The sequence below is a fragment of the Triturus cristatus genome, chromosome 5_2 (genome assembly GCF_964204655.1).
Source record: "Triturus cristatus chromosome 5_2, aTriCri1.1, whole genome shotgun sequence".
NCBI classification, from domain to species: domain Eukaryota; kingdom Metazoa; phylum Chordata; class Amphibia; order Caudata; family Salamandridae; genus Triturus; species Triturus cristatus.
Window position 1 is genome coordinate 494,843,756 of NC_140588.1, and position 27,231 is coordinate 494,870,986.

The following is a 27,231-nucleotide window of genomic DNA, read 5'->3' on the forward strand; positions in this document are numbered from 1 at the left end:
CTTTTTTCTTTCTTCTTTCCTCATGAAAGATGTCTGTCACAGCATGCATGACTCCAAAGCCGACTGACCCACAACACAATTCATGGGAGTGACCAGAGTTAACACCTTGATGTTAGCCACAGTGATGTGTGCACCAGAAGGTTAATCCCAGGCTCTCACCCCTATGCTTTATGATTCCCTTATCAGGCCCATCTCTTTTCCTTAGATGTGTCCAGGCCCCTTCTTTGCGATCTATCACTGAATCAAAGAGAAACCTCTTGAAGTGCAAAGCAAGTATCTCCCTTCTCTCCAGTGTGTGTCCCTCCCAGCTCACAGGAATGTAGCAATACTCAAATCTGTCTGGGGAGAATCCTCGCCTCCTCATTTCTTCACCAGGAAGGCCTCTTCCTGAAATTGAACCCAGGGTTCTCCATATAATGTACCATTGCAGGTACACTGGCTTAGTGTACATTTACAGCACACTTACTGTCCAGCACTAGTATGTCCATTCATTTTAGCATTACATGTACACATGTATTCAGTACACACTCAATCTGCATGCATTTTTCAGCACTGAAGCTTTTTCTATCTTACCCAGGGTGTGTTAGCTACAAACAAGCACACTGCCAGCACACACACTCACCATGTGTGCACTGCACAACACTTAAACCTTCATGTATTGTGCTTCATGCAAGTACACAAAGATCCAGGGCATGCTCTCATTGCACACATACTGCACAGCACTACATCTTCCATGCCGTGTATTCCTCAAAGGAATACATACACTCTCATATTCACTACACAGCACTGCTCTAGCCCTGTATTGTACCCTTCCAACGCACCCATATGGCCATGCAGAGTCTCTACTCCTGCACTGAGCAGCACATCACATCTACCTTATGCAGGCGTAGGGTGAGTTAAGCACAGAGCATTGGAACTTTTAAAAAGGCAAGTGAGCGTATAAGCCTCATTTAAGTAACGCAAGGTAAAAAGATCCTGTTCACTACTAATGAACATTACACAGTATGCTGCCCCCACTGTGCTTGTGCTGCCTATTGCCTAGTGAAGGTGGTAGCCTCCCACCACTATGATGGTAGTGCTTTGGCATCCCTCTTGGTCCAACAAGACTGCAATATGTGAGTCAGGCGTGTGTCACAGCACACATGCATGATCTGGGATTGCCTATGACAAGAAATCGGAATTCGGGATCCAGACAACAGTGCAGTTGGGCTCTAAGGGAAGGGGTACACGTCTTTATCCTGCAGAGGACTTTTCGGTCCCAACATATGGTGTAAGGAATAAAAGCTTGCAAAATTAGAATAGAAATAATTTTTAGGAAATATAAGAACCCAGCAGGTTTCATCTTTCCTGCATATCAAAAGGAAACATGACAATTGTATGCTGTATTTACTTCTTCGTAAAAGCTGCCAGACTTCTCCACATTACAAATATCAAGTGATAATTGAGTTAAGTTTACCAGAATATGTGTTCCCACTGGTTTTAGTGAGATCTACTTGAAACAAACATCTTGTTAATATTTACAGTGTAGTGATTTTATATCGAAAATTACATTCCTTATTATTAAATGATGTTTTACATACGCTAATTGAGGGACGATAATTTCAAGATATGTTTTTTGTAGGTAAAATAGAATCATAAAGAAAGTTGCTTCCACATTGAAGGATGGCAAACGGCATTTGTTCAAATGACGCAGCGGTCCAATATCAGCTACTTCTTCTGTGTCTTTCTCTAAGACATCCTCTGCCTTGATTGAAAGACTAGGGATGATTACTGGGAGCTCATGCTCACCTTCCCAACCCCTTTTTGCTGATATCTATTTTTTCAATGGCTCTCTTTCCTGTTTACTCAAAGTCCTCCTCTACTACCTCACATGTATCCGTTTCCAGGTTCCCTTTAATTCATTTCCGCATTTGGAAGGTTCCTCTCTTAGCCACAGTCTGAAATGTCTACATTTCCTCATTAATCCTTCACCTGTGTTACCATATATATAGACTTCCTGCTGTTCAATTTCCTTTTTTGTGCAGTGGTCTTGCTAATATACCTGTCTAGGGGCCTCATGTAGGTAGCATACCAGTTACCACTTCTAAAATACCGAACGTTACCGAATCGGTATTTTAGAAGTGGTAACTCGTATGTAGGTAATGAGTCGGTATTTTTTACCGATTCGTTACAATTCGGTAATTACCGAATCGGTATTTACCGATTCGTTAATGAGGCATACCTTCCCATTGAGGGGAAGGTATGCCTCATTACCGAATCGGTAAATACCGATTCGGTAATGGTGGAGAAAATGCAAGGGTGGCAGGGTGTCACATTGACACCCTGTTGCACCCCTGATTCGGCCATGTGTGCACATGTGGCACACATACATGCCCTAAGGGCATGTATGTATGCCACATTGCACACTGCTACGCGCTTCAAAATGCATACACACATACATTAATTATTTACCACCAACTATAAGTTGGTGGTAAATACCGACTCCTAAACACACACACACACTCCCCCTACATATCATTTCTGAAATCGGAATTTACCGATTCGATAAAATTACCGAATCGGTAAAATTACCACATCGGTAACGTTACCGATTCGGTAATTTTACCGATTCGGTAGTTTTACCGATTCGGTAAATTCCGATTTCAGAAATTGACCCCCTACATACCAATAGCCAAAATACCGGTCGGTAACGGTATAATTACCGAAAATCGGCCGTTACCGACCGGTATTTGGCTACCTACATGAGGCCCTAGGTGCGGTATGGTTGTGTGACTGAGAAATGGTGCATTAAAAATAAACACAAAGATACTCAGGCATGTGGCAATTCCTTCCACCAGCCTTAAAACACACTCTCGCAACTAGCACAAATGTTTGGAAAAGGTCTAAACAGCACATTTGGTGTATAAGGGTGGGTAAATAGGTTTGCAGTTTGTGGTGTTGCTTTAAATGTAAACTCAGAGGGGGGAAATTGAGCTGAGCAAAACTTCAGGTAGGGAGACCAGAATGCACTGATTTCGATGTGGTTTGTACTAGGTCCTTCTATTTCTCTTTACTATCAATGTGCAAATTGGTCAGGCATGTCTCTCACTTTTCCCTTGGATTCTACATCATTTATTCTTTATTTTGTATACAGTATATGTCAGTGGGACAGGTGTGTGGCAACTTGATAAATAAATAAAGACCTTCTAATCTGTCCCTCAATATTGCAATTCCATCAACATGAGCAAGTCTCCATCACAAATATTGATCTGTGTATGTTGCAAATGTATTGCAATTGTTTTGTTCACTTTGCCTCCTCCAATCCTGTTGGAAGGAAGGTGGCTTGCCTCCCTTTCTGTGAAGAACCTTGTTTTTACTTTTGCACCTCTTCTGGTTTCATGACCACCTGATCTTAAATCAAAGTCAGCATTCCAATGTCTATGTTCCTCCCACAAAAGTGTGCAAATTATCCTTTAGTAGGTCCCTTCTTAGTTTGCATTTCAAACATGTTTTCGAAGGGTATATTAAGGGAAATGGGCGAAGTTCAGTTCTAAAAATGCACTGTGTAAAAAGATAAAGGAGTTTACTCAGGGCGTAAGTGGAACTTTGAAAAGCCATCTCACAATTTGCATCCTGTAATTCTGTCTGATTCCAAAGAGAGTCGCTCTTCCATGATGTTCTGGCGTTTCACTTACAGAAGATGTGCTGCCAATACTAGTCTGCCGTCATTTGGGGTTGTCTACTATTGATGAACGCAACAGCGTACTTGTCGGAAGCCCACGATAATGTGCATGCCATTTTTATCCAGTGATATCAGATGTTTTAATTTAAGTTTTACAAGGATGCAAAGCACCAATAAGTGAGATTTAGGGCTGTGATATAAAATCTCAGCTATCAATCTGCCTTTAGTGGAAAGGGGGTTGTTGAAAGGACCTCCGTCAAATGTTTTAATACAAGCTCCATATTGCCCCAAGAGCGAAACCTCCTCAACGTGCCTAAAAGAGTTGCTGGGCTCCCAAGCAACTTATTTTACACTAACATATATCAAACAAAAGAGACTAAAAGTAATGACAGCTGTGAAGTAATAATCACAAATACCAATAGCCCAGTATCAGGAGCAGTACCCAACTCCTCTGCAGCAAGCTAAGCAGAGTATATCCTAAGAAATGCCATAAAGGGACCTGAAGAGCTGTTCAAAGCTACCAGCTTACTGAAAACCATATAACTGCGCATCTGACTCGGACACTTCATCATCCACCACACTGCTACACCTTGTGTCCCGTAACACTTTATCATCCACATCACTGCTTCTTGTTGCGACCCCTTTTTCACATGAAATGGAAACACTTCTCACATAAAATCAAAACAAAGGCAACATCCTTCCAACCACACCCCCTACATGATGTATGCACGCTACATCCTGTAGGGTGTGTAGTTGGAAGGATGTTGCCTTTGTTTTCATTCTATGTGGGCAAACTCTTCAGGCACCCAACATAGGGGTAAGTAAGTGCTATAAAAACGCTGCAATACAACACAAAACAAGAAATCACATATGTCTATAAGAAATGGCAGCTCTTGAGCTGAAACGGCTCGGGATCTCAAATCCTATCCACCCCTGCATGCAGTCTACTGCGCTCTGTCACCCAGTATACCAGTGTTCTCCTTGTGCATTATACCACAGGTTCAACCCACCTATTATCCGGGGACAGTTACTATACCATTCACTTGTTTTCATCCTACCACTCTGAACCGCCGTACTATTACTGAATGTTTGGGGTGGCGGAACTGCTATGCTCAGAAGCCAGCCCCCACTATGAGATTATTTATTTTCCCTTTCTCAGGTCCTCGCTGCAAGCCTCCTCCCACTTTTTCCCTTTCATCTTTTTTCTGTAGGCCAGTGCAAAGGGTTCTGTTCCTAGCAATTTGCTCAATTCTCCATTAGGTAAATTACTAAATTACACAAAATATCAAAAATTAGGCCAGCATGAAATTTCTCACACTTGTTTTGTTTGCAAGGGACTATTTTGTCTTGAAAATATTGTGCAGGAGCCAGGCTGGAGTGTCAAAAGAGGCATTTTCTCCTCAAAGTAATTAATTCCCTTGCTTACCTCTCAAATGAGTTTTGAACACACTTTTTGCCCCCGTTTTTAATTTTTTTCTGAATATGCTAGTTTGGTCAAAATTAGTTCAGCATCCCATCAAAAACATCATTTTTAAGATAGAGTATGAAATTAGAACTTTGCTTTTTTTTCTCTTCTTAGTATGCCTTTGTTTACCGGTCCAGCGCCCACTGCCGACTTGCTTGTATGGGATTCAATGCTTGAAAACAGTTTTTCCTTGTGCCTGTAATCTGAGCGAGTTGAGATTGAGAAATGTGGCTCGTCACTCTTACACGCTTTTTAATTACTCGAACAGTAAATATTATTTTCTTGGAAACATTACACCACGAGACAACAGGGATCTCCCTGGCTCACAATGCATTTGACATTTCCTTTTGGGACACTTCTCAGCTTTCACGGGGTGTTTACGTACAAGCAGGATATTGTGGTCCCAAATCGGTTTATCAAAACAAGTGCAAGCCAGAGGGTTAGCACTTGAATAATTAAAGTATTTTTCAGCCGGATACAGAAAACCTATGTGCTTGTTCACTCCTGAGTTGCTCAAAGAACATTTCCAGATGTTCTCAGCATGGAACTTGAAAATGAGGCCTGCCAATGCCGCATTGTTGGCACAACTGGTAGTGTGTTTCAAGATGTGCCTTAATCGTGTAGACCATGCTTTATAGTCGCCAAGTTTGTTATAGAGTAGCTCTTTAGCTTAGCCTCATGTGTCAGGCAGGCCTTCACTAGAATACGTTCCAACTAAATAAAAAAAAATCGTCCAAACAACAGCAAGTAAAGGCTTAAACTCCCAGCGTACTCACCATGAGTGTAAAATTGCAGTAACGTCACAGAGAATTGATTTGATGATTTTACATAACTTTGAAAATTATATGTGATATGATGCATGGCTTGTCACAAAAGGCGACTAGATGTCATGAACCAGCTCAAAGCCTAATATCATATTCATGCACTTTGACTGCACTTTGACATTTCATTTCATCCAGTGGTCTACGGTTTCAGCTCCCAAAGCAGTGAGGGTTTGAGACAAAGCCAAAGATATTCAACATTATCTCAGATGACTCCTCAATAGTGGGCACTCACAGATTGAGTGGTTCACTTCCAAAACAAGCCAAAGGTACTCTGTTGCAGATAGGTACTTCCAGGGTGGTACCGAATGTACCTATGCTGATACACGTTCACATTGCAACCCCACCACCCCCAAGTTCTGAGCCCTTTTTTGATGTTTGTGTCACTTCACGCTTAAGCCTTCATAACTTTTTTCTAGAAAATATTTTAAGGCCAAATTTGCATCTTCTATTTACCACTTCCAAGAAATTTTTGCTGTGCTGAGATCACCTTCCTCTCAGCTTTAAGGAACATGCAGTGTTGTAAAAAAAGAGAAAGATACATTTTTGCAAGCAGTAGCCAATTTTTTATATGATAATGGTTCTACCTACTTTCTGCTTGTGATTAAAAAAGGTGTAAAACCTCTTGGTGAGCCTAGTAAGCCATACATTTCTAAAAAAAATAGGCAAATTCTGAACTCAGAAAGGGATCATTTGTGTAGATACCTCGCTATTTTCACAAAGAAATTAATTATTACTATACAAAAATAATAAAAATGATTAGGAAGAATTCCCAAGTTCCAAGGTAATGCATCATTACGTCCATCAGACCAATCTGATTGTACAAATATATAGTGTTTGTTGGTTGTCCAAAAACAGACGATACCCACAGACAACAAATGGACTGCAGCTCATAATGATATTTCGTAGTGTAGCGACCATGCAGCAATTCCAATAGTAAAATTAAATGAATGACAAAAGAGCATAAATGAAACCTATACATTTTTTAAATATGCTTAAGTTTTTGAATAATGATTATTTGTACAGCTCGCAATTTAGGGTCACTCATACTATCTTGTGATACAGAGGTACTTTTTCAAAATGTGTGCTTTCTTGCACACTGGCTCAAATTTAGATGCCAAAGATGGTGAGAAATCAGTGATAATAGCAAACATGCTACTAATCTTTGTTCCCAAACTAATAATGATAAAAACAGTATCACACTTGTGTGGCTAGACCTAGCCCTGCAGCAGGAAAGGCGCCAGAATGTAACATTGATACATAAATATTTTTGCCTTGCATAATAACACATTCTTGTGATATGGATAACTGCGATATTTGGGTGCCCGGGCTCAGCTACCAACATGAGACACCTACTAGAAACAGACATTTCTAAAAACTAGACATCCAGAAACGGTCACTGTGGTGTGAATTGAATGGATCCCACTCTATTTTGTTATGCAGAATGCCCTGCTGACCTCAAACTTTTTCCAAAATCATTAATTGTCCTCACATTTCTGTGAAAGAAGAATCTGGAATTTGCAGCGATCCACAAAACTCCTACCACCAAGCATTTCCACACTTCCTCTGATATAAAACGGAAGTCCACCATATTGGCTGGGACTATTGCCTACGACATTACAGGCTCCAAAACACAAAGTGGAGACATCAAATTTTCTGCATGAAAATTGACCATTTGGATGACATAGGCAGTTGTAGTACATGGGTCCGGGCTCAGTCACCTCCCAGGGAGATCAAATAAACCTAGACATTTCTGAAACTTAGATAGCCAGGAAAGTCCAGGTTTGTGTGACTTGTATAAATTCCACTCGGTTTTGTTATGCAGAATGCTCTGCAAACCTCAAACATTAGCTAATTTTACGTATTTTCTGAATATTTCTGAGATGAGAAATTTTGAAATCTTGGGGGATCGACAAAATTACAATCACCCAATGTCCCTACACTTCTCACGACAATAATAATAATAAAACCACAATTATGTGGCTGGACCTGTCGCCCATGACAAGATAAGATGAAAACTGGGCCATATTAATTCAATGTGGTCTTCCTATGTTTTCTGGTTTGGTCCATTCTTGTCTCAGGTAATTGTTCCAGCCACACAACTGGGGCACTATTCTTATTGGCAGAAGTGTGGGTATGCTTTGTGGTAGATAGAGTTAACTTATGCCACAACTGTTCCGCAGGCTCTCACAATGATATTGGCTTAAAAGGTTTGTAATTGTGGCATCAACTTTCTCTTTGTTTGATATTAAAGAGTACCTGGCACTGTTGGTGGCCTGGAATATTCCATATAAGGCTGTGAGAAATAGGACTACAAGTAATTTAAAGTGTGTTACTTAAAAGGTACTGAAACTATGGGAGAAGTTTACTAGACCAGTGGCCAATCAATGCACCCAGCAACATATCCATTTTTCTTATCAACTTTCCAGGTTTATCACAGTTGTTTATAGGCAATTCTGAGAAGGCAGCACAGGTTATAAGACAACTTATTGTAAAAATATGTTGGACATCTTAGAAGGCAATGGCAAAAATCTTGCACAGTTTACTCAACATTTCAGTCAGTCTGTGGTATTGAGAAACTGTTTAGAGTCGATGTCTGAAGTTGGTCACAGTAATGTCCTTTCTTAGTATCTGTAGGAATTTGAGCTTATATTGTGCAGTGCACTATATATATATTTTTAAACAAATGTTATTATTATTATTATTATTATCATCATCGTCATCGCCATTTTTATTAATATTGCTATTATTATCGCTGTTAAGCAAATGGAAGTAAGCACTGAGTAATACGATTGGGTGGCTAATATGAAAATTGTATGGACATAGGAAATTTTGAACATGGTCACCACCATTTGAGAAACATGGCACAAAAGGCTTTAGACAATTCAAGTTTTAGTTATGATGTTCAAAGGAATTTCACATAACCTGAGCATGAAGATTCTTTTCTTGGGGACGATCTAAAAGTATCCTAATGTACCTTGCCAGATTGACATGTCTATGCCATGGACAGCGAACTTCACATAAGCTGACTTCAGGCGACAGTTGAGTTGAATTTTCGTTTTTCTTAAATTCTTAAGTGAAGTAAGTTATAGATGCTTGTGAGAAGCCTATACACATCTGGCCCAGTTCACAAAAAATTTTCTCTGACTTACTCTCATAGTACTTGAGGCTTACTATTAAATTCTAGACGTAAGCAAAGCGTACTCCTCCCTTACGTTTAGAAGTCAGGAATAAATCAGGAATACTAGAAGAGTAAGTCACACCTACTCAAAGCAATATGTTTGTGGATTGGCCCATTGGGTCTCACAAACTCTACTTTCAAATATTTACTGCCAAGAGAAACTGTTTAATTTATTCTCAGTTTGACACATAAGTAAGATCATGTGGCTGTACTTAAATTTAAACTGGAAGTAACACTATTTACAAGTACAATGACTGTAGAACTGACAGTTGATGTTTGTGCTACAGATAAACGTTTAAGAAATGAGCATTTTAAGAGTGCCAGATGAGCATCAAATAGGGAAATAACAATAGCATAGGAAAGATAATCTATAATTAGCAGAATTAGCAGAAGTTACAAAACAGCTTTGACTCGTTAACAATCTGTTGTGCCTTACCCGCTTTAGTTATCACTTTGATCAGATAGCCATCCAAGTCGACCTGAAACAGAGGAGTTTCATATGGCAGAGCAATGCGAGTTCCATTCAGCTTCACAGTAAGATGCTGGTGGAGGCTGATGCTGCTCTCCCCCATCACGAGATCCACCGACTTGGTCCAGGAAAAGGAGCGGGTCCTTCGGGCATCGTTCTTTACCAGGACCTGAAAGGTTGAGGTAGAGGAGGAGCAGTCTTTTGTCAAAACATACTGACATGTTCCCTGAAAGTTAAAAGTCCTTCCGTCAAAAGTGTTGTAGTGTGGGTCTCCAAAAACAGTGCAAACTCCAGGCTCTGCAGACAAGTAGGAAAGAAAAGCGGCATCAAGACTGGTTCTATAGAACAAGAGAAGCACTACTGGTTCAAAAAATCACATACAGTTCTTTCATCAAAGTCCTTGCAACATGGTCAGTGTTCCAGCAAGAACTCAACTTTTAAAAAGTAACTCTGAGATGGTACCTTTCCTTCACAATTAGAAAACATAGTTTACTCGTTGACCGTATTCAGACCCCATGGTTGGGCATCATATTCAATATAGCATATTTTCTCTCTTCTTGTGGCAATATAGGAGCACGAACACGCTTGTATAACTATTGTAAATCAATACTGGTGCTGCATTCTTCCTACATCCCAGTATGCCGATAATTACTGCAAATTTGAAAAGTTTCTCAATATTGTGTTGAGAACAAGAGAAAAGCAATATAAACATATTGCGCAATGTGATAGCTGAAGCCCTGAATGAAGGTGTCTATAATGAAAGCAGTGAATTGGATCTAATTTTTTTCTCTTTTGAATGATTTATGATTTTTCAACCTTTGATAATTTTATATACTTAGTGTATTGATTTCACATAGTTTGAAAAAGTAATATATTTGACTCCGGTGGGGAAAGTTAAAGAACTATGTTATTTTCACTACAGTTATAAACCTTTTATACTTCTAATTAAATTGCCTTTATATATTTTTTGTCAGTATTAAATGTTAGTAGAGTAGGTGCATTTGTTCTTAATGTTCTAATATTCTTTTTAATGCAGTGTTCTTCTGTAGATAAATACTTATGCAATCTTTTAAAAACTACCACCACTGTGTTCTTGGGGAATAAGAAGGGAAGTTGAAGTCAGAAACAGGAAGAGGTATTGGTTGATATGATTGTGATTGAGTGAGGGAAAGTGCCCAGGACAGGTGTAATTGAAGTCAGAAAATCTATAACATAATGCAGTTTTAAAATGCAAGGCCATTAATGCCAACGTTCTAGCAACATTATGCGCAATGTTTCTGAGATGATTGTAGAACCTAGTAGAGTGTGGGTTTTTCCACTCAACTAATTTAAGGATAAAGGTAGATGAATTTGTAATATAGTATATAGGGTTGCAGCCATGTCGGCATCCTCAAAAAGGGACCTGAAAAGCTTAGCAATAGAATAGGTTAAGGCAACACATATACTCACTTTCAGTGCAAATAGGACAGCATCCTTTCCGATTCAGAATTTTACCCTGATGGGAAAAAAATAAAGCATGCATTTAATACTAAAGCTCTTTGTTTGTTTTAAGCAATAAGGGTTTTTAATGGACATCTAGAATAACTCACTATATTTCAGAGCAGATTTAGAGGTTCCACATGAATCAAAGAAACTCAGTTTATCTAAACCTTTTACAAGTGAATAAAAGTCAAAGCAGCAGTGTAATCAATCTAACTTAAAAATCAAGAGCTCTAAGTTCAGGTGTAACGTGCACAGCCATCGGCACACTCATCACCATTCTACACAGTAGTTACTGCACCCACAAAGAGCTTTCCAGAGATATTCAACTCATACAGAAGACCAATAGCATCCCCCGAGCAATCGAAATCTTAGAAAGAGTGTGGGCTGGATGTGTAAAAAGTAATAAGAAGTTAGCTGTCACAGAATAGGAAGTATGTAAAATCAATAGGAATAAAGCCCCACCTCCAATTGATTGACAAGTATCAAGTCTCTGAGGAGAGGAGAACAGGAATGGACATTGATTCACTTAAATAGCAGGCACTGAAGACATTTCAAATGAATCCCTTGAACTCAATGACATCATATGGGTAATCCTAGGGCCATGGACGTCGATTCACCAAAATTCCAGGAGTAGCAAAAGTGACATCACACACCCCTTGAACTTGATGACGTCACATGAAGTTACATCATATGATCAATGACACCCAACTTTTCCCAGAAAGTGATGTCAGATGACCTTCGCCCTGATGACACCACAATAACTGACAATGCTGAAGTTCAATAATTACTGCAGGATTAAAATAATAACACAATACACACAAATATCTATTTTAAATACCACATTTATTTGGATTCTACCATAATGTTTGAAAATGGCGGGGATAATAATTTCCCTGATTTGCAGTGAACAAGTGGAACAATGAGCCAGACCTCTTCTACGAGGGTTCAAAGAGGTTCTTCAGCGATAACATTTAGAAAAAAACCGGAGTATTTAACATTTGCTAAAATGTCAAAGGTTCTGAATGGGATCTTATTAAATATTCAAGTTCTTTCATGGTGTGCAGAGCCAATGAAACTGGGCGCTCCTCGAGATTTGATCCCATTTTTTATAAAAATATGGTCTGGCTACCACATATGTCAAAATTTATCTCCATTATTCCAGGGCCAGCATCTTGTCATGGGCCCCCTTCATATTCCATGGATGCCCTTATGTAACAAATTACACCACCACACCAATGGCAAAGTGTTGCCACATTGCCTCATTTGCCAGGAATTACCTCTATATCCCAGGACTAGCATTTTACCACTGGTCTATAGTATACCAAGAAATGTCTCCATTTTGCCAGTGCATATATTTTGTGACAGTGCCGGTCATGCTAACAATTGCCTGCAGCATACTAATGCCAGTATTTTGCCATAAGTGCCAATTACATTAACTTTTAGTCTCGCTCAGTCATACGCTACCACTTACTCACAATCACTTGCACTCACTTTTACTCTTCCTTATTCCCACTCACAGTTACACTCACTCACTGTTGCTCACTCTTACTCATTCTGACTCCCTGTCTAACACTACCTCATTCTTGCTCATTCCTTCTCTTTCATCCACTCTCACTCAATCTTACTCATTCTCACTAACTCTATGATACTGACTATCACCCACTCAGTTTCACTCACATACATGCTCAAGCATAGAGATATGCACGCTCACACATACATTTTCTCACACAAACTCTCACCCAAAATGACGCACACAACATACATTTAAAATCCTTGCTTTTTTACCTTAGCTTCTATCAAAAGCCTAGTTCCTGCTCCAGCTGCTCCACTACTAGTGTAGCTAACAAAAATGGGCAGTAAGTCAGAAAAGCTGAGAGCCAACAACAAAAAGAGCAAGCTGCCCCTTGTGCTTGCACTGCTTTTGCCACCTCTGTGGCCAGAGGTCACAAGGGGCACCTAAATGTTGTCTATGCCTAAGGCCCTCTACAGCATCCTATTTGTTGATGAGGTGATTGAGAGGAGAGGCAAGGAATGAAATGGAGAGAAGAAGACTCCAGACATTACAAAACTCAGCAGCCAGGCTCACCCTCAGCCTCCTACCCTGCACTCACATCCCCCTGCACCCAAAAGCGGTCCACTGGCACCCAATCCACAAACTAGCACTCTTTAAAGTCCTCACACACACACATATAAGGCCTTACACAACATTGCCCCTATCTACTTCAACAATGGTATAAACTTCCACAAAATCCTAGCAAACAGTTCCACACAGCGGAACTCCTACTTGAACACACCCACTGCATACACAGAACCAGATCCAGTGGTCGTGCCTTCTCCAACTTTGCACCTAAAGCCTGGAATGACCTGCCCCTGCACAACAGAGGTGCCTTACCAGTTCCTGAATTCCACAAGAAGCTGAAGACCTGGCTCACCTCCTAGCCCGGCCCTGGCTCAGCCCATACAGCTCCTTCTTCAGTGCCAGGCTATACACCTAGGTGAGTAGTGCGCTATACAAATACACTAAACTAAACATAACTAACAAACTGACATTGCCAATAAGAACTAAAGTATACGTGAGTTAATGGGTGTGAAAGTAGATTCAGATAGACCAGAGCATTCACACATACTCACTTCATTTTCTGATTACTCCAATTTCAGCCTCTACTATAAGCACTAGTTCATGTTTGGGGAGAAGGATATATTTTGCATATTGAATTTGGGAACTACGTGATATATCCAGTTATCTGCTACTCTAAGTTTGGTGGGACTGGGCTGTGTTGTCACTTTCAGTGGAATGTTTGCTGTAGCAAAGTGCTGGTGTGAGGGCTTTCTGCCAGATGTGACTTGGTGTCTTGTTATGCGATAGGATGAGAAAAGGAGATTACTGCTCTTGCTGGGGTACACACTACAAGGGCGGGATTGGTCAGTCTCCATGTCTGGTTCCTTACCAGTAGGCAAGTAAGATCCATTACCTAGAGATGAGCAGAGGGTGCAACCCACAGCATGGGGGCTTGATCTCCATGCTGGCACGTTTCTCTCTACTCCCACAGACTAATGAAGGCCATTATAACTCATGTGTTGCAAAAGCTACTAGTGGGTATTGTTGCCCCAGGGCAAGGAATAGTGATGGTTCCATTTTTCTCAGCGAATATTTTTAATCAGGCTGCTTTCGAGTTTATGCTTTTATGAGGTTTGCAGTTTTACTTCTCAGGATTTTGAAGGCAGTACTAATTAGGTCTTACTTTGGTTGTGCAACAGCTGTTGTTTGTTGTGCCGCATATGGCACTCGAGTAAAAACAGCAATTTTTAACTTGTAATAAAGGACAGATGTTTTCGAAATTAAAGGCTGTCTACACTAGAAGTGGGAAAAGGCATATGAGTAAATTTATAGCCTGTTCAAACTCTCTGAATGTTACTGTTACTGGTGGAGAAAACTGAATTTCTAAAGATTCATGTTCGCAGAAAACCTGCAGCTATCCATTGCCAAAGGCTCTGAATAGCCACTAACTAACCACTGTCATGTACCAATTGTAAGAGCAATAAACCAGCATTATTGGCATGGTAAACAAAGGGCTGGGAAAGAGTTATTTATAGGTCTACAACCAGAAATACTATAAAAAAATATAATGAGAGAGAGAGGCAGTGAGGTAGTGAGAGACACAGAGGTTAGGGGATCGGGACCAGGGCCGGACTGGCTGTAGCGGGCATTGGGCGTTTCCCCGGGGGGCTGCCAGGGTGGGGGCAGGTTTTCGGCCCCTGGGGGGCCATTTTTGTTACCGGGGGTTGGCAAAACCAGCCCCCTGTAACAAAATCAGCCGAAACCGGCCCTAACAAACAGCTCGGCCGCACCCCCCCATCCCTCCCAAGGGGTCCGGCCGAGCGGTTTGCCAGGGCCAGATTCTGTTCCCACTCCGGCCCTTAACGGGACGGACAAATAAGAGAAGGTTGTGTCTGGCAATGGAAAGATTGGTAATCTTTGAAAAGGGAGACATGCAGACCTGGACCACAAAAATATTACTATACAAGTGAAATTTATGACATTAGTGAATTTAGGGGCATATTTATGCAAAGTGGTACAAGCACAACGCAAAGCTCCAAGTCATATTTATGAAGCCACGCAAAGCCACTATGCCTGGCTTCAAATGGCTTCATAAATATGGAGTAATGCAACTCAGCGCAAATCGCTATGTTGCGTTACTCTGGGCAAGGGAGGCGTTTCATGGGCATTGCGTCGGGTGTTCCTGTGCAAGTCCCATAGTTTGTGATGCATTCCCAGATTTGCGAAACCTGGGAATGCGCCAAAAAGATACACCTCACCAGGTGAGGCTTAACTAAGAGAAATATCTTTATTTCTCCTAGTTTTATCCTCTTTCTATGTGTGCTGCAATTTGTAGCATACATAGAAACAAGAATACGCCTCTATGGATTTTGTTTGTGCAGGACGACGTCCCTTACTGCACAAAAGCAATCCTGCCTACAACACAGGCACCATTACACCATGGTGCAATGGGTGCCTGCATTGGCACTGTTGTTCAGCTGTGGGCTAAATTTGAAACCTCACTTTTGTAATGGAGCATTGGTGTATCAGTGCTCTAAAAAACAGTCGGCCTGCATAACTTTTGAACTTCAAAGAGGCAGAAAAATCTGACACAAACTCTAACATGTAAGAATTATGTCACTTATTTGCCATGATTTGTTTAAATGACTTTACCATTGTGCTTTACATATTTCAACCGACTTGAAGCCATAAAAATAGTGTCGTATTGTGAACTATATAAAATGATTATATAGTGCTGATTATAATATACATTTTACTCTTCCAAAAAGATTGCAATCTAAAATAACTTCAAATGTTATTGTAATAATGGGAACATTTTCAAGATGTTAGATTTAGGGCTAATTATCATGTCATCAGAACCCCACAACTGCATTATAGAGCTATGAAACACAGTTACCTGTCATTTATCCTCTACATATGCAGCCACATATAGTTATGTTACTATAGACTTTATTTAGAGTTTGAAAACAGGGAGCACCACAGAATTGTGGAGGACTATCCTGTACCTCAAACTTGTGCTCTGCCCACTCTTTGTAGAATTGGGGGAACCACCAAGTTTCCAACTTTCACTGCTGGCCCAACTGACATTTGCCCATTGGTCAAAGTACCTCAGACTGTCCCCCCTTTTAGGGAAGGCCTGGAGATCCGGAGCAGGACAGCAAAATAACCACCCCCACCCCCACATGCTGTGAGAAACTGTCAAAATGTCGAATTTTCTTTTCTAAGAAAAAAAATGTTTGCTGAGCAGCCTTATTCAACGTGGCTGATGCTCACCAAACTTTCAGTGCCTACAGCATAGCCACCACAAAGACAGCTTCGCTGAAGGCATGGAGAGCTACATCTGCCTCCCGGAGATCTCTAAATATAATGGTTGGTCTTTCACAAGGGCAACCGAGTAAACCCCTCCGCTGCCTTGGTGGACCAACAGACCAGCCGCCAAAATCTAAATAAGGATTTTATATCTGTGTGTGTCTGTCTGTATGTGTGTGTGCGCGTGCGTGTGCATGCATGTGTGTGCGTGTTTGTCTGTGCGTGTGTGTGTGTGCGTGTGTGTGCGTGTGTGTGCGTGTGTGGTGCTACAAGAAACTCTATTGGTTCAAGTTCTGCAGCATTTATTACTCCTCAGCCAGAATGGAATGGACATTTCTGAATAAGGCCAGTGCAAAGTGCACTTCATTAACTATCCGGAACATATTGAGTCTAAATAAATGAATATTTACTCTAATGAATGCATATTTGGATTAATAAATGTGCATTTATTTTACACATCAACTTGATAGAACAAAGTGCTAACACCTGCCTATTCACTCCTAAACTGATCACCACCGCAGGTTAATGTATTTATCAAGGACAGATGTAGCTGGCTGAGGTCGGAGGGCAGACTCTGTCAGAGAGAGAGCAGGTATCAGTCCTCTACTCCCCTGGAACTCTCCTTGACCTAGGATTCTTCCAAAAGACCCTCTTGATTGTTATCCAATGGCATGCACCGATAGACAGACAAACAAGACATGCATGCATGCACACCCTTATTCAATCTGTCTCTCTCTCTTGCTCTCCTTCTCTCTCTCTCGCTCTGTCTCTCCCTCTCTCTCTCAATCTGTCTCTACATCTTTTTCTCTCATTCCCATGTAGGTGACTGCAGGTTCTTTATTCCTGATGTCTATGGGGGCACTGCCAGCTCTGTTTTAACTTCTACTCTCTTCCATAACCTACGTCATGGCTGCTGCCTAAATTTGCCTACTCATTAATGCGGTGCTACTTCATCAGCCAGTGCAGTAAAAAGTCTTTTGTTGATGTTCTTTCAACTTGCTACGCTCCTTCCTCACTTTCTATCCCCTGATGCTTCCTTGTTCTCCCCTCCCAGCTCTTTAATGTGGACTTTTTGATGGATTAAAGGCTGAATTATAGTTTGGATACACATTACAGACCTGATAAATACCAACTGCCTGGGGTGTAGTATTTGCCAGGTGCTCAGATGTCTCCTGATGCCAGGTTTTGGACATTGAAGTGCAGGATAACTGGACTCGCAGCTCTCCATACAGCACGTGCTCCGGTTGCTCAGTGATGTGCATTCTGCACATAGGTCCTCGCAGACCTTCCACTGCTGACACCGTACTGGCATGCAAAGCTTGATGTACTGACTGACCATAGAGAACTAAGACAATAAAAGACCCCACTATAAAATAATTACTTTATTTTTACTATTCCGAAGAGGTCAGTTGCATTGGCAAAGAGGCAGTAAATCGAAAGAGTGGCTTGCAGTTGGACAGCCTGTAGTTAAATAATCATGTTATTACAGACAGACAGACAGATAGACAGATAGATAGATAGATAGATAGATAGATAGATAGATAGATAGATAGATAGATAGATAGATAGATAGATAGATAGATAGATAGATAGATAGATAGATAGATAGATAGATAGATAGATAGATAGATAGATAGATAGATAGATAGATAGATAGATAGATAGATAGATGATAGATAGATAGATAGATAGATAGATAGATAGATAGATAGATAGATAGATAGATAGATAGATAGATAGATAGATAGATAGATAGATAGATAGATAGATAGATAGATAGATAGATAGATAGATAGATAGATAGATAGATAGATAGATAGATAGATAGATAGATAGATATAGTACTGTGTGTGGAATGGTGCAGTCTGTTTTATTTGCTGTGTCATCTCCTAGCACATTCAACAGCTGTGGTGGTGAGGCCCAAGGAGGGGGCAGGACATTTGGAGCTGGGCATGAACCCCATCTGCTACCCCCTCCCCTCAAGAGACGATAGTGAATCCTGGAGGTAGGAGCTGGTGCAGCACATGCCATCCTGCTAAGTAAAAGAATGATATCCTTATAAAGAAGAAATTCGTAAAACGACTGGCCATTTGCGTCTACAATGTAAATAACTGTAGTCCGTAAAAATTGCAGTGTACGAAATTGGTCAAAAGGTCACAGGCGTAGAAGCTCATTGACTAGCCGTGTCAGATTAGACCTCCAGAGAGCAAGCCAATGCGAACAGGAACTCACTTGAGGGCAGCTGCTGACCGGAATGCACTGCTTCTTGCGACATTCTGTCTTGCCTTTCACGCAGGCGCAGATGGTGCAGTTAATGGACGACCACATCTCTCCATCCTGCAAGAGCACAACAAACAAACTATCATGAGTGGGGGCTTCAAACAGCACTTTCCGCACTTTGTCAGTACAACACAGGGATCTCTTCCGCAGTGTTTGATGGTATATGCAGCGCTGTGGTGTGCTGCGAGGACAAGATCATTTTACGCTTCTTAAATGGCACATGCATAAACATTGCAATAGGGATAAACTCCACCCACAGTGAACGGAAACTCATTAATACTTTGCAATCACTCACACAGTTACAAAGCATTGAAAGGTAACTGACTGCCTCGTGAATGTTGGTGAGGCAAGATTTCTGAAAATCTTTGTAACCAAAACGTCTGCGCTCTGACTATTGATATAACCATCATAGCGCAAAAAATGTCACCTGATCGCAGTGTAGATGACCTGCAACCATGGCATCTGCACTGGGATCTGGTCAATAGTATATCTGGTTCATGGCTGTCTTAAGCACTTACAGGGTCCACTATACCACAGCCCCTGCAATTGCATTACAGCTTTTATTTTTTGATGCTTTTGAGAAAAGAAAGATGACTCTGCCAGAGTTTATTTTTCTTCTCTCTTTTCTGAGTGTATTTTTTTATCTTGTCGTTCATACTTTTATCTTTGTCTTTCATATTTTTATCACCCTTCACTATGTCCTTGGTCTGTCGCCTGTCTCGTTCATCATCACTCTTTCCTGAGTTTATCTCTCATCACTCTTTTCAAAATCTGTCACCTCTCTCGCTCTTTCCAATTTTCCCTTGCTCTGTACTAAAAAGCTAGTTTATCAATTAAAATACATGTTATAAACATTTCCAGGATATCCTAGACACATTAAAATCTCAATGTATTTAAATTATTCCGCATGACAAAATATAATTATCATTTCTGGACACAGTGAATTTCTTCCCAGATGGTCTATCCTCGACCCAACACAATCTTGGCTGCCACTGTGCTGTAGCGGATTTGAACTGTAAACCTAAGCACAGAAAATGGCAGCTTGGGAGACAGATACACTTCCCACGCTAATTCAAAGATACATTTCTTGCAAAGCACAGCAGTTTTCATAACACATCTGCATTTTTGCAAACTTTGCATTTTCACACCAATCTACAGACAGTACTGCCTTTATCTCTAGGTCCTGCCATGTGATTAATGAAAGTTTATATTTCATGGGACATGACCAGGTGTGTGATGTTCCTGTAGTGGCAGATTTCGAGAGGTACAACTCGAGTAATACTCCACTTTGAGAGTTGTTCGTGAGCCTCATTTTCAGATGAGTCAATGTCACCAGAACACATTTGGCCTGATTTTCAAAGATATTCGTAAATATGCACTTGCAGATTTACTACCTTGCAGGGATATAGAGTAAACTTATAAATATCAGGAATTGAAAACGGTTTCCAAGGGTACTCCTAGAAAGAAGCCTGTGCCAGTAAGAGGTTCTGAACTAAGACCAAGCAAAATGAGTTTGCATGGGTAATTGGGAATAGTGTACAACTGCTCTTAGGGAAAGCCATTTAATTAGTGTACGGCACTTTTATTTCTTCACTGGGAAAGTTACTTTCCCTGTGAAGTCACCACTCTTCTTGCACCCCCACCAGTTTTTGCAGTGTGCCCTACTAGATACTTTTTTGGGAAAACATGTAGTTCCTGTCCTTGATAGGAGTAAATCTCCAAACATTTCTGGAGTTGCCATGGGTCTTTGAAAGGTTTGGCAACACCCACAAATTATTGAGTTTGTGGGTGCTCCCAACGTGTTCAACGTATCGTAGTCCTGGAACATGCCCGCTCAATAACCATGTAGGAAGTTATACCGAAGGAGTAATATTACACCCTGATGTAATAAAACACATAGATGGAGGTATGATTTCAAACCCACCTTTCATGAAGTCATTTGCATATGTAAATTGAACTTATTTGCAAAACTGGCTTTGTGAATCAGGCTCCCTGTTTCTGGTCTAGAACTTTCTATCAACAAATCAGTGCATTCTGAGAGCTGCAGTCTTACTTTAGATCAAATGTATTGACCGGGCTCTCACTCTTGAAAACACCAATTTGTCAGATGGAAGTCCTGGGATGAAAACTTTGGGACAGATGGGCAAAGCCATGTAGTAGTCATAAAGCCTTCCATTCACTAAATCACGGGGCTTAAACCACGAAATGGCTTTTTAGCATACACTAAACCCATTTTGAGAATAAGTAACAGGTTACTGAATAGTAAAATGGGTCTAGAAAGACATAAGGATTTGCTATTTGGAATGGGCATGTTTAGTGTTTTCCTTCTAAACAGAGATTCATTGTGGTATGTATAAATGTCTTGTGACTAAAATCTGGTCCCATAACATTGAAAGGTTACCAACTCCAGAGTTGGGGCAGTAACACATTTGCAAATGGGATGGAGTCCCGCTGAGATCCCTTTCCCTTTGTGAATGTAATAAAAACCTCTGATTGGGAACATGGAGAGCTTTGAGCACCACAATCAACTTTCAAACAGACTTAAAAAATAGATGTTTAAATGCAGCCCTGTTTCCTTTTAGGAATGTAGTCTACATTTTTTTTAAGTTTACTTTATTTAGATACAGTCACAGGCGTAGTTGTCTAATGACCCCAGCAGTCCACAACCCCTTGATGGCATTCAATCACAGTAAGTCGAAATTTGCAAACTACCTCATGGATACTGATAGCAACCCACTGTGATTCTGAATTTTGCGTCCCAAACTATTAGCGCCCTGGTCAGTATGCAAAATTCCTTTCCAATTACAGACAGTCAATAGGCAATTTGTGACCACTTTTTGCAACTGGAATCTTCATCCTATCTGCACCTTTTTGTCTTGGTGATATGGAATCTTCTGATATCTTTATTCTTAACTCTCACTTATGTGTTGTGCCACTTTTCTGAACACTAAACATGCTAGATTCTATGATTAAAACACATTTTCGGGAATCAATAAATTAGAAAGTTTGCAAACTGTCACCCCAGTTGTTGTACTTATCTCTGCCTAATGATTTTGAAGATCATAGACCAGGTAGGCATATTTTTATGAAAGGTGAACAGGTCACTGGGAAATGACATGGTATCATTGTCTACCAACATCCATATTTCTACTGAGAGCAGCAGAATACCATCACCTTATGGAATCCCTCCCCAAGATACCTCCTGTGCATCGCACTCTTATGCAGATCCCTGGAGAATAGGAATGGGGCAAGAAGGCGAACATCTCCTCACCCTGCTAATTTTCAAGGGCAAGTAAAGAAACCTCCAATAAGTCAGCTTCATATCTTTTTAGACTTTCCTTATAATTGTGATGACTTAAAAGTGTTTTAAGCAGGGTTATTGGCAGGGCCACGGAAATTATGCGATTGTGCGGCCGCTACATTTTTCACGTAATTATGGATCTGCCACATTTGCTACATGATACACCTGCTGCATAATTAGCACATTTTATCCCTAAAAACGTTTTCTAGCTCAAACGGTTCAAAAGTTAGTAAAGTCGCAGTGACACGTGTTGCCTGCAGTGGAGGGAGTTTGTAGAGGTGGACTTCTCACCTTTGTGTTGCTTATTGCTAATTTTGGATGTTAAACTGAGGTGGAACCTATGCCCAGACAGTGATAAAAAGTATACAAATGACAAAATAATGAAGTAAAGCTATCAGAAAATGTGCCTCATTACGCCGCATAATTTGCCTTTTCTTGCCCCATAAATTGTCCCTCTCCAACTACTTAATTCAAGAGGCCCTGGTTAAGGAAAGGAGTGATTAGGAGGTGATTAATATATTTATGAGTTCCTCTCAATATGATCATGATGTTTGATGACTGTGTTAGGAAAGGACCGCAGTATGCCCCTCCATCTATTCTATTTCTCGGAAACGTTTCTGATGTACCACAAGGTGTAGTTCAAAGTACATTTAAAACAATACATAAAAGTAACAAATAGTAAATGCAAACAGTCACATACGAGTGAAATTGGATGCAAACAACTTCGAAAAAAATGTATAGCGTGGAATACCAGCCAATAAAGCCCCATTGAAGATTAAGATGTTTCTGTGATTACAATTTAAAGAATTAGGAGTTACAAAACCAGATTTTTACTAACATAAAGCTGCAGAATCATCCTCTTGTTAATTCAAGCAGAAAACTGGGAAGGTCTCCCATGTTTAAAACCAGTCAAATACTGAAAAAACGTAAGGCCTAAATGTGAAAATACCCATACAAATCAAGGTAATACATGTGGAAATTAGATTGTAAGGCAGCAAATCTTTCAAATCTCCTTGGCTTTAAATACAATCAACCAGAGAATTGCAAAATCTCAAAAGGTACTAATTTAACACTGTTACTGACATAATATTGTATTCTTTTAGAATGTGCTTAGTGCCTTATAACTAGAAAGGGAAAGAATCCTTTCTAGTTATGAATGTGTGGCGGGTGTGAGTTGCAGTCTGAACTAAATGGATGGTGTTGGTTGTAGTGTGTGAGGATAGGAGATGTGCTTTAGTGAGTTGTGGCTGTGCTTGAGAATGAGCTTGTGAAGGTGCTTTTTAATCATCATTAACATCCTGATCCCCTTATCTGCATCATGCAATATTCACTCAGTAATTCAAGTCCGGCAGTGTTTGCCTGATTAGAAATCTGAAGCTTGAAATTGGTCAGTGGAGAACTAATTTCTTCTTATGTTTTTGATGACTTTGGATCCAAGAGACATGAGTAATAATCTCAGCCTCGTTTCATGCCCATATTATTCTCAAATTGTTTTTTACCTAGGACCCATTTTCCTAAATTTTCTAAATTGTGGATCGCCCACAAACAAGATCAGCCCCCACATTAAGCTCGATCATATTTCAGGTTCAATTTCTGAATTTTCTCATTTACCTTTGAAAAAACTGTCCACCAATGACAGTAACTCAGTGTGGGTGGCATAAGTTTAGCCACTGAAGATATTCATGCCATTGAAATATTAAAGACAATTGCCTGTCCTCTGACATTTTAGAAGATGCCGATGAAGTGCTACATTATGGCACCACCACAATAGGGCTACACAGGTTTTAGAGACTAAACAAGAGTACAGATAATATTTCAACGTGTTATTTACTAAGATTTGTCCAATTTGTTAACCAGCACATGCCATCTTATTTCTTCTAATTGGAGCTAAGCAGATCAGAGAAGTTTTGCTGAATGTGGTGCTGCAGCCAACAAAAACCAAAACGCAAGCAAATTAAGTGAACAAACCTTTGTTCTCTAAACAGTGAACAGGCAGGGTACAAAGAGATTAAACTCAGCAGCATCCCCAAATGACATTAGCATTGCAACATTACCCTGAACAGCTTGCTGCCAGACTTGCACACTTTCACTTCCTCGGTGGGGACATACATGACACACTCATCACAACAGGACTCTCTGCTCTTGTTGCAGGCTTCAGGGGCGCATTTCTTCTTGCATACAACGGTGGAGTCCTGGGTGAAAGGATGGCAAGGAAACATGAAAATTCTCACTGAGTTGCTCTGACAAAATTTACAATATTCTGGTCTCAACCCATAAGTTCTGACCAAGCTGCCGCACTCCCATCTGGAAAGAGAGGAAAAAAAGACAAAGGGAAAGATTTCACTGGGCATCTAAAGCGTGTTAGAGTTGTCATAGCTTTATATATTTTTTGGGCAGAGCGCCAGTCTTAACTTTGTTTAAATGTCTTTGCATTCTTCAGAACAATTGCTGCTGTACTACATGAGAAGCACAAATTGGAGCATGATTTTGATGCAGCACATGGACCTCTAGGGACTACACTTCAGGAATGGACAACCCCTTTGAAATAATTAAATGTCTGTTCACTTAGGCAAGCATGTGTGCCAGTAATATATTTATCCACAACATGCTACCCCAAATTGTTATGATCAACCCAATTTTTGTACTCTATGTTTTATTGCTGTTTACTTCTAACAACACTGACACCACAATTAGTGCTGGGATTGAATTATATGCCAGCACTCTATCATGTAAATATCCCAGTCCAAGACACCTACCCTGGCTGTTGCAAATAAAGCCTCCTTCAGTGTGCCTCTGCAGACACCCCTTCTCTTACTCACCAGAATGAATAAAAGATTATTATGAATGCCGAATTAATTTTACACAAATCATTATATGTCATCCTATGTTATTTTGTGGTTGTATGCTGTCAATCATTGTTTTCTTTTTTATTTGACTACTACAGTTCCCACTCATGTATATTTTGCTCCCCTGTTTCCAAATATAAACATTAAGCACACCTTCTGCATGTTCTGTCATATCATTTATTTTACTATAATAAAAAAAGAGAAATTGCGAATGAAATCACATATAAGAACATTCTTGGCTTCCCATATCAGCGCATAAAACAACCATTTATAAATGAATGGTGGGATCTCTAGCACGCCTAATGCTGCGTATCTTAACTTGATAAACATTACTTTGCAAAACATGGAATCCCTAGATACATACAAAGGGCCTGAACATGTTGACAAAAGTTGCAATTGTCCAGCATTGATGATCAGGTGGAGTGCGCTCATGTGGATCAAATTATAGTCCCTATCTCAGAGATATTAAAATGATTTTGTTCTGAGCCCCCTTACAAACAATGTTTTGAAGTCAGGCCACCCACTGAAACTTTATGGACAAAACCCAGGGCTTGTTACACAATATCCTCATTGCTCTATATGGTCATGAAACTCCTCTGTCCTTTGAATGTATGACAGTGAGTACTTTATTCCATATATCCACTGATAGTTCTTCCGCTTATGGGCTAATATATGAAGATTTGGGGCATACTTAGTAACACAGTTAAGCTTTTACCTCAAATTCTGATGCCTGAAGCACCGATTGATCTCTGGGCACATTATAGGAGCTGGCAGAGACTGAAGTGCTAAGAGAAAGTGTCCCTTAAAAGCATGCAAATTGCACCTTGTGGTACAGCTATGCACAGGTGAACTACTTCACATTCCTTCATCCTGCTGTTGTCTTCTGCCAGTGGGAAGCAGTAATGGTGTTAGGCCAGGATGTCACTGCATGCCCATTCTACCCAAATCCACACAAGTTGGCAGAATGGTGTGAATAATTCCTTGTCCTCAATTACCCTCTCATCCTGCGGTCTTGCATAGAGCCAGTGTAGACATGAATTGGACGAGATGGGCTAAGGTAGAAAGCGGATGATCCACACCTCCTGCCAAATCTGATGAGAGCCAATGGGAGTGATTTGGACCTTTGATATTATAGTGCTGCTTTAGAAAGAAGCATAGAGGAAGTGAGAAGCTGGTTTAAGATATTAACGAGTACAAATAACTGAAGGAAGATTGGGAAAAAATGGACCTAAGTTTGATTAATTAAATGACCGTATTGAGAAAGTGAAACAAATATTTGATGAAAACATAGCTTCAAAGTGACGTAACCATGGAACCGGCAGTCAAGAGGCAAACTTTGTGAAAATTGGAAGGTGATGAGAGGTGGAAATTTAAAAAAACTGCTTTGTGGTGTCAGAATGGGGAAACATCCTTTACATTGAACGCTGAACAACAAGATCCCTTTTAAACGAAGACAATACAACAACAACGTCTGTACAATGCTTGCCTTTAAAACAAACGTTTTGCCAAGAGTATGCCTTTACCAGGGCTGCCTTTACAATGAATTTTTTTGTTGAAGCATGAATGTTAAAGGCATAGTTGTAGTAAAAAACATAAGGTAAGTAAACTATTAAATATAAGTATCAAGTGTTTTATACATATCTATATTCACTGAAAAAACCATAGGTTTCACACACGTTATAGTTAGGAATTAGCATTTAAAAAACCTTGCAAATTCACTGAAAAAACCATAGGTTTCACACATGTTATAGTTAGCGGAAATTTTACTGATAAAAAACCAATGAAATTCCCCCGTTATAGTTAGTGCAGGCAACTATAACTCACGCGACCGCAATCCTCTGCTGATGCTAATACTGTATTTAGACACTTATTTGCCCATGTCTTCTTCCATACATTTTTAGCTATACATATATTACAAATATTTTTTTTTCATAAAGACACATATGTCATCAGCAGAAGATTGCGGTCGCGTGAGTTATAGTTGCCTGCACTAACTATAACGGGGGAATTTCATTGGTTTTTTATCAGTAACATTTCCGCTAACTATAACATGTGTGAAACCTATGGTTTTTTCAGTGAATTTGCAAGGTTTTTTAAATGCTAATTCCTAACTATAACGTGTGTGAAACCTATGGTTTTTTCAGTGAATTTGTACGGTTTTTTAAATGCTAAGTTACTTTACGCCATTCGTGGCGTGCGCGCCCACTTAACGCAGTTCGTTCCGTGCGCGCACGGTGAGCACGCGGTGCGCTTTGCGCACCGCGCGCCCACTTTACGCAGTTAGTGCCGTGCACGCACGGTGGGCACGCGGTGCGCGCCACGTTACGATGGGCCATGTACGCACGATGAGCTTCGCG

The 27,231-nt window shown here is 40.3% G+C and overlaps 1 protein-coding gene across 1 annotated transcript in view; it reads right to left on the bottom strand.

Moving 5' to 3' along the window:
- BMPER (BMP binding endothelial regulator) overlaps nucleotides 1-27,231 on the bottom strand; it is a 448,094-nt gene that overhangs the window by 155,814 nt on the left and 265,049 nt on the right. The window contains exons 9-12 of the mRNA XM_085607488.1: nucleotides 24,083-24,220; nucleotides 18,680-18,784; nucleotides 11,047-11,092; nucleotides 9,565-9,894 (exon numbers count right to left, since the gene is read on the bottom strand). Of these exons, the coding sequence (XP_085463614.1) occupies nucleotides 9,565-9,894; nucleotides 11,047-11,092; nucleotides 18,680-18,784; nucleotides 24,083-24,220 (619 nt within the window). The remainder of the gene's footprint in view (nucleotides 1-9,564; nucleotides 9,895-11,046; nucleotides 11,093-18,679; nucleotides 18,785-24,082; nucleotides 24,221-27,231) is intronic.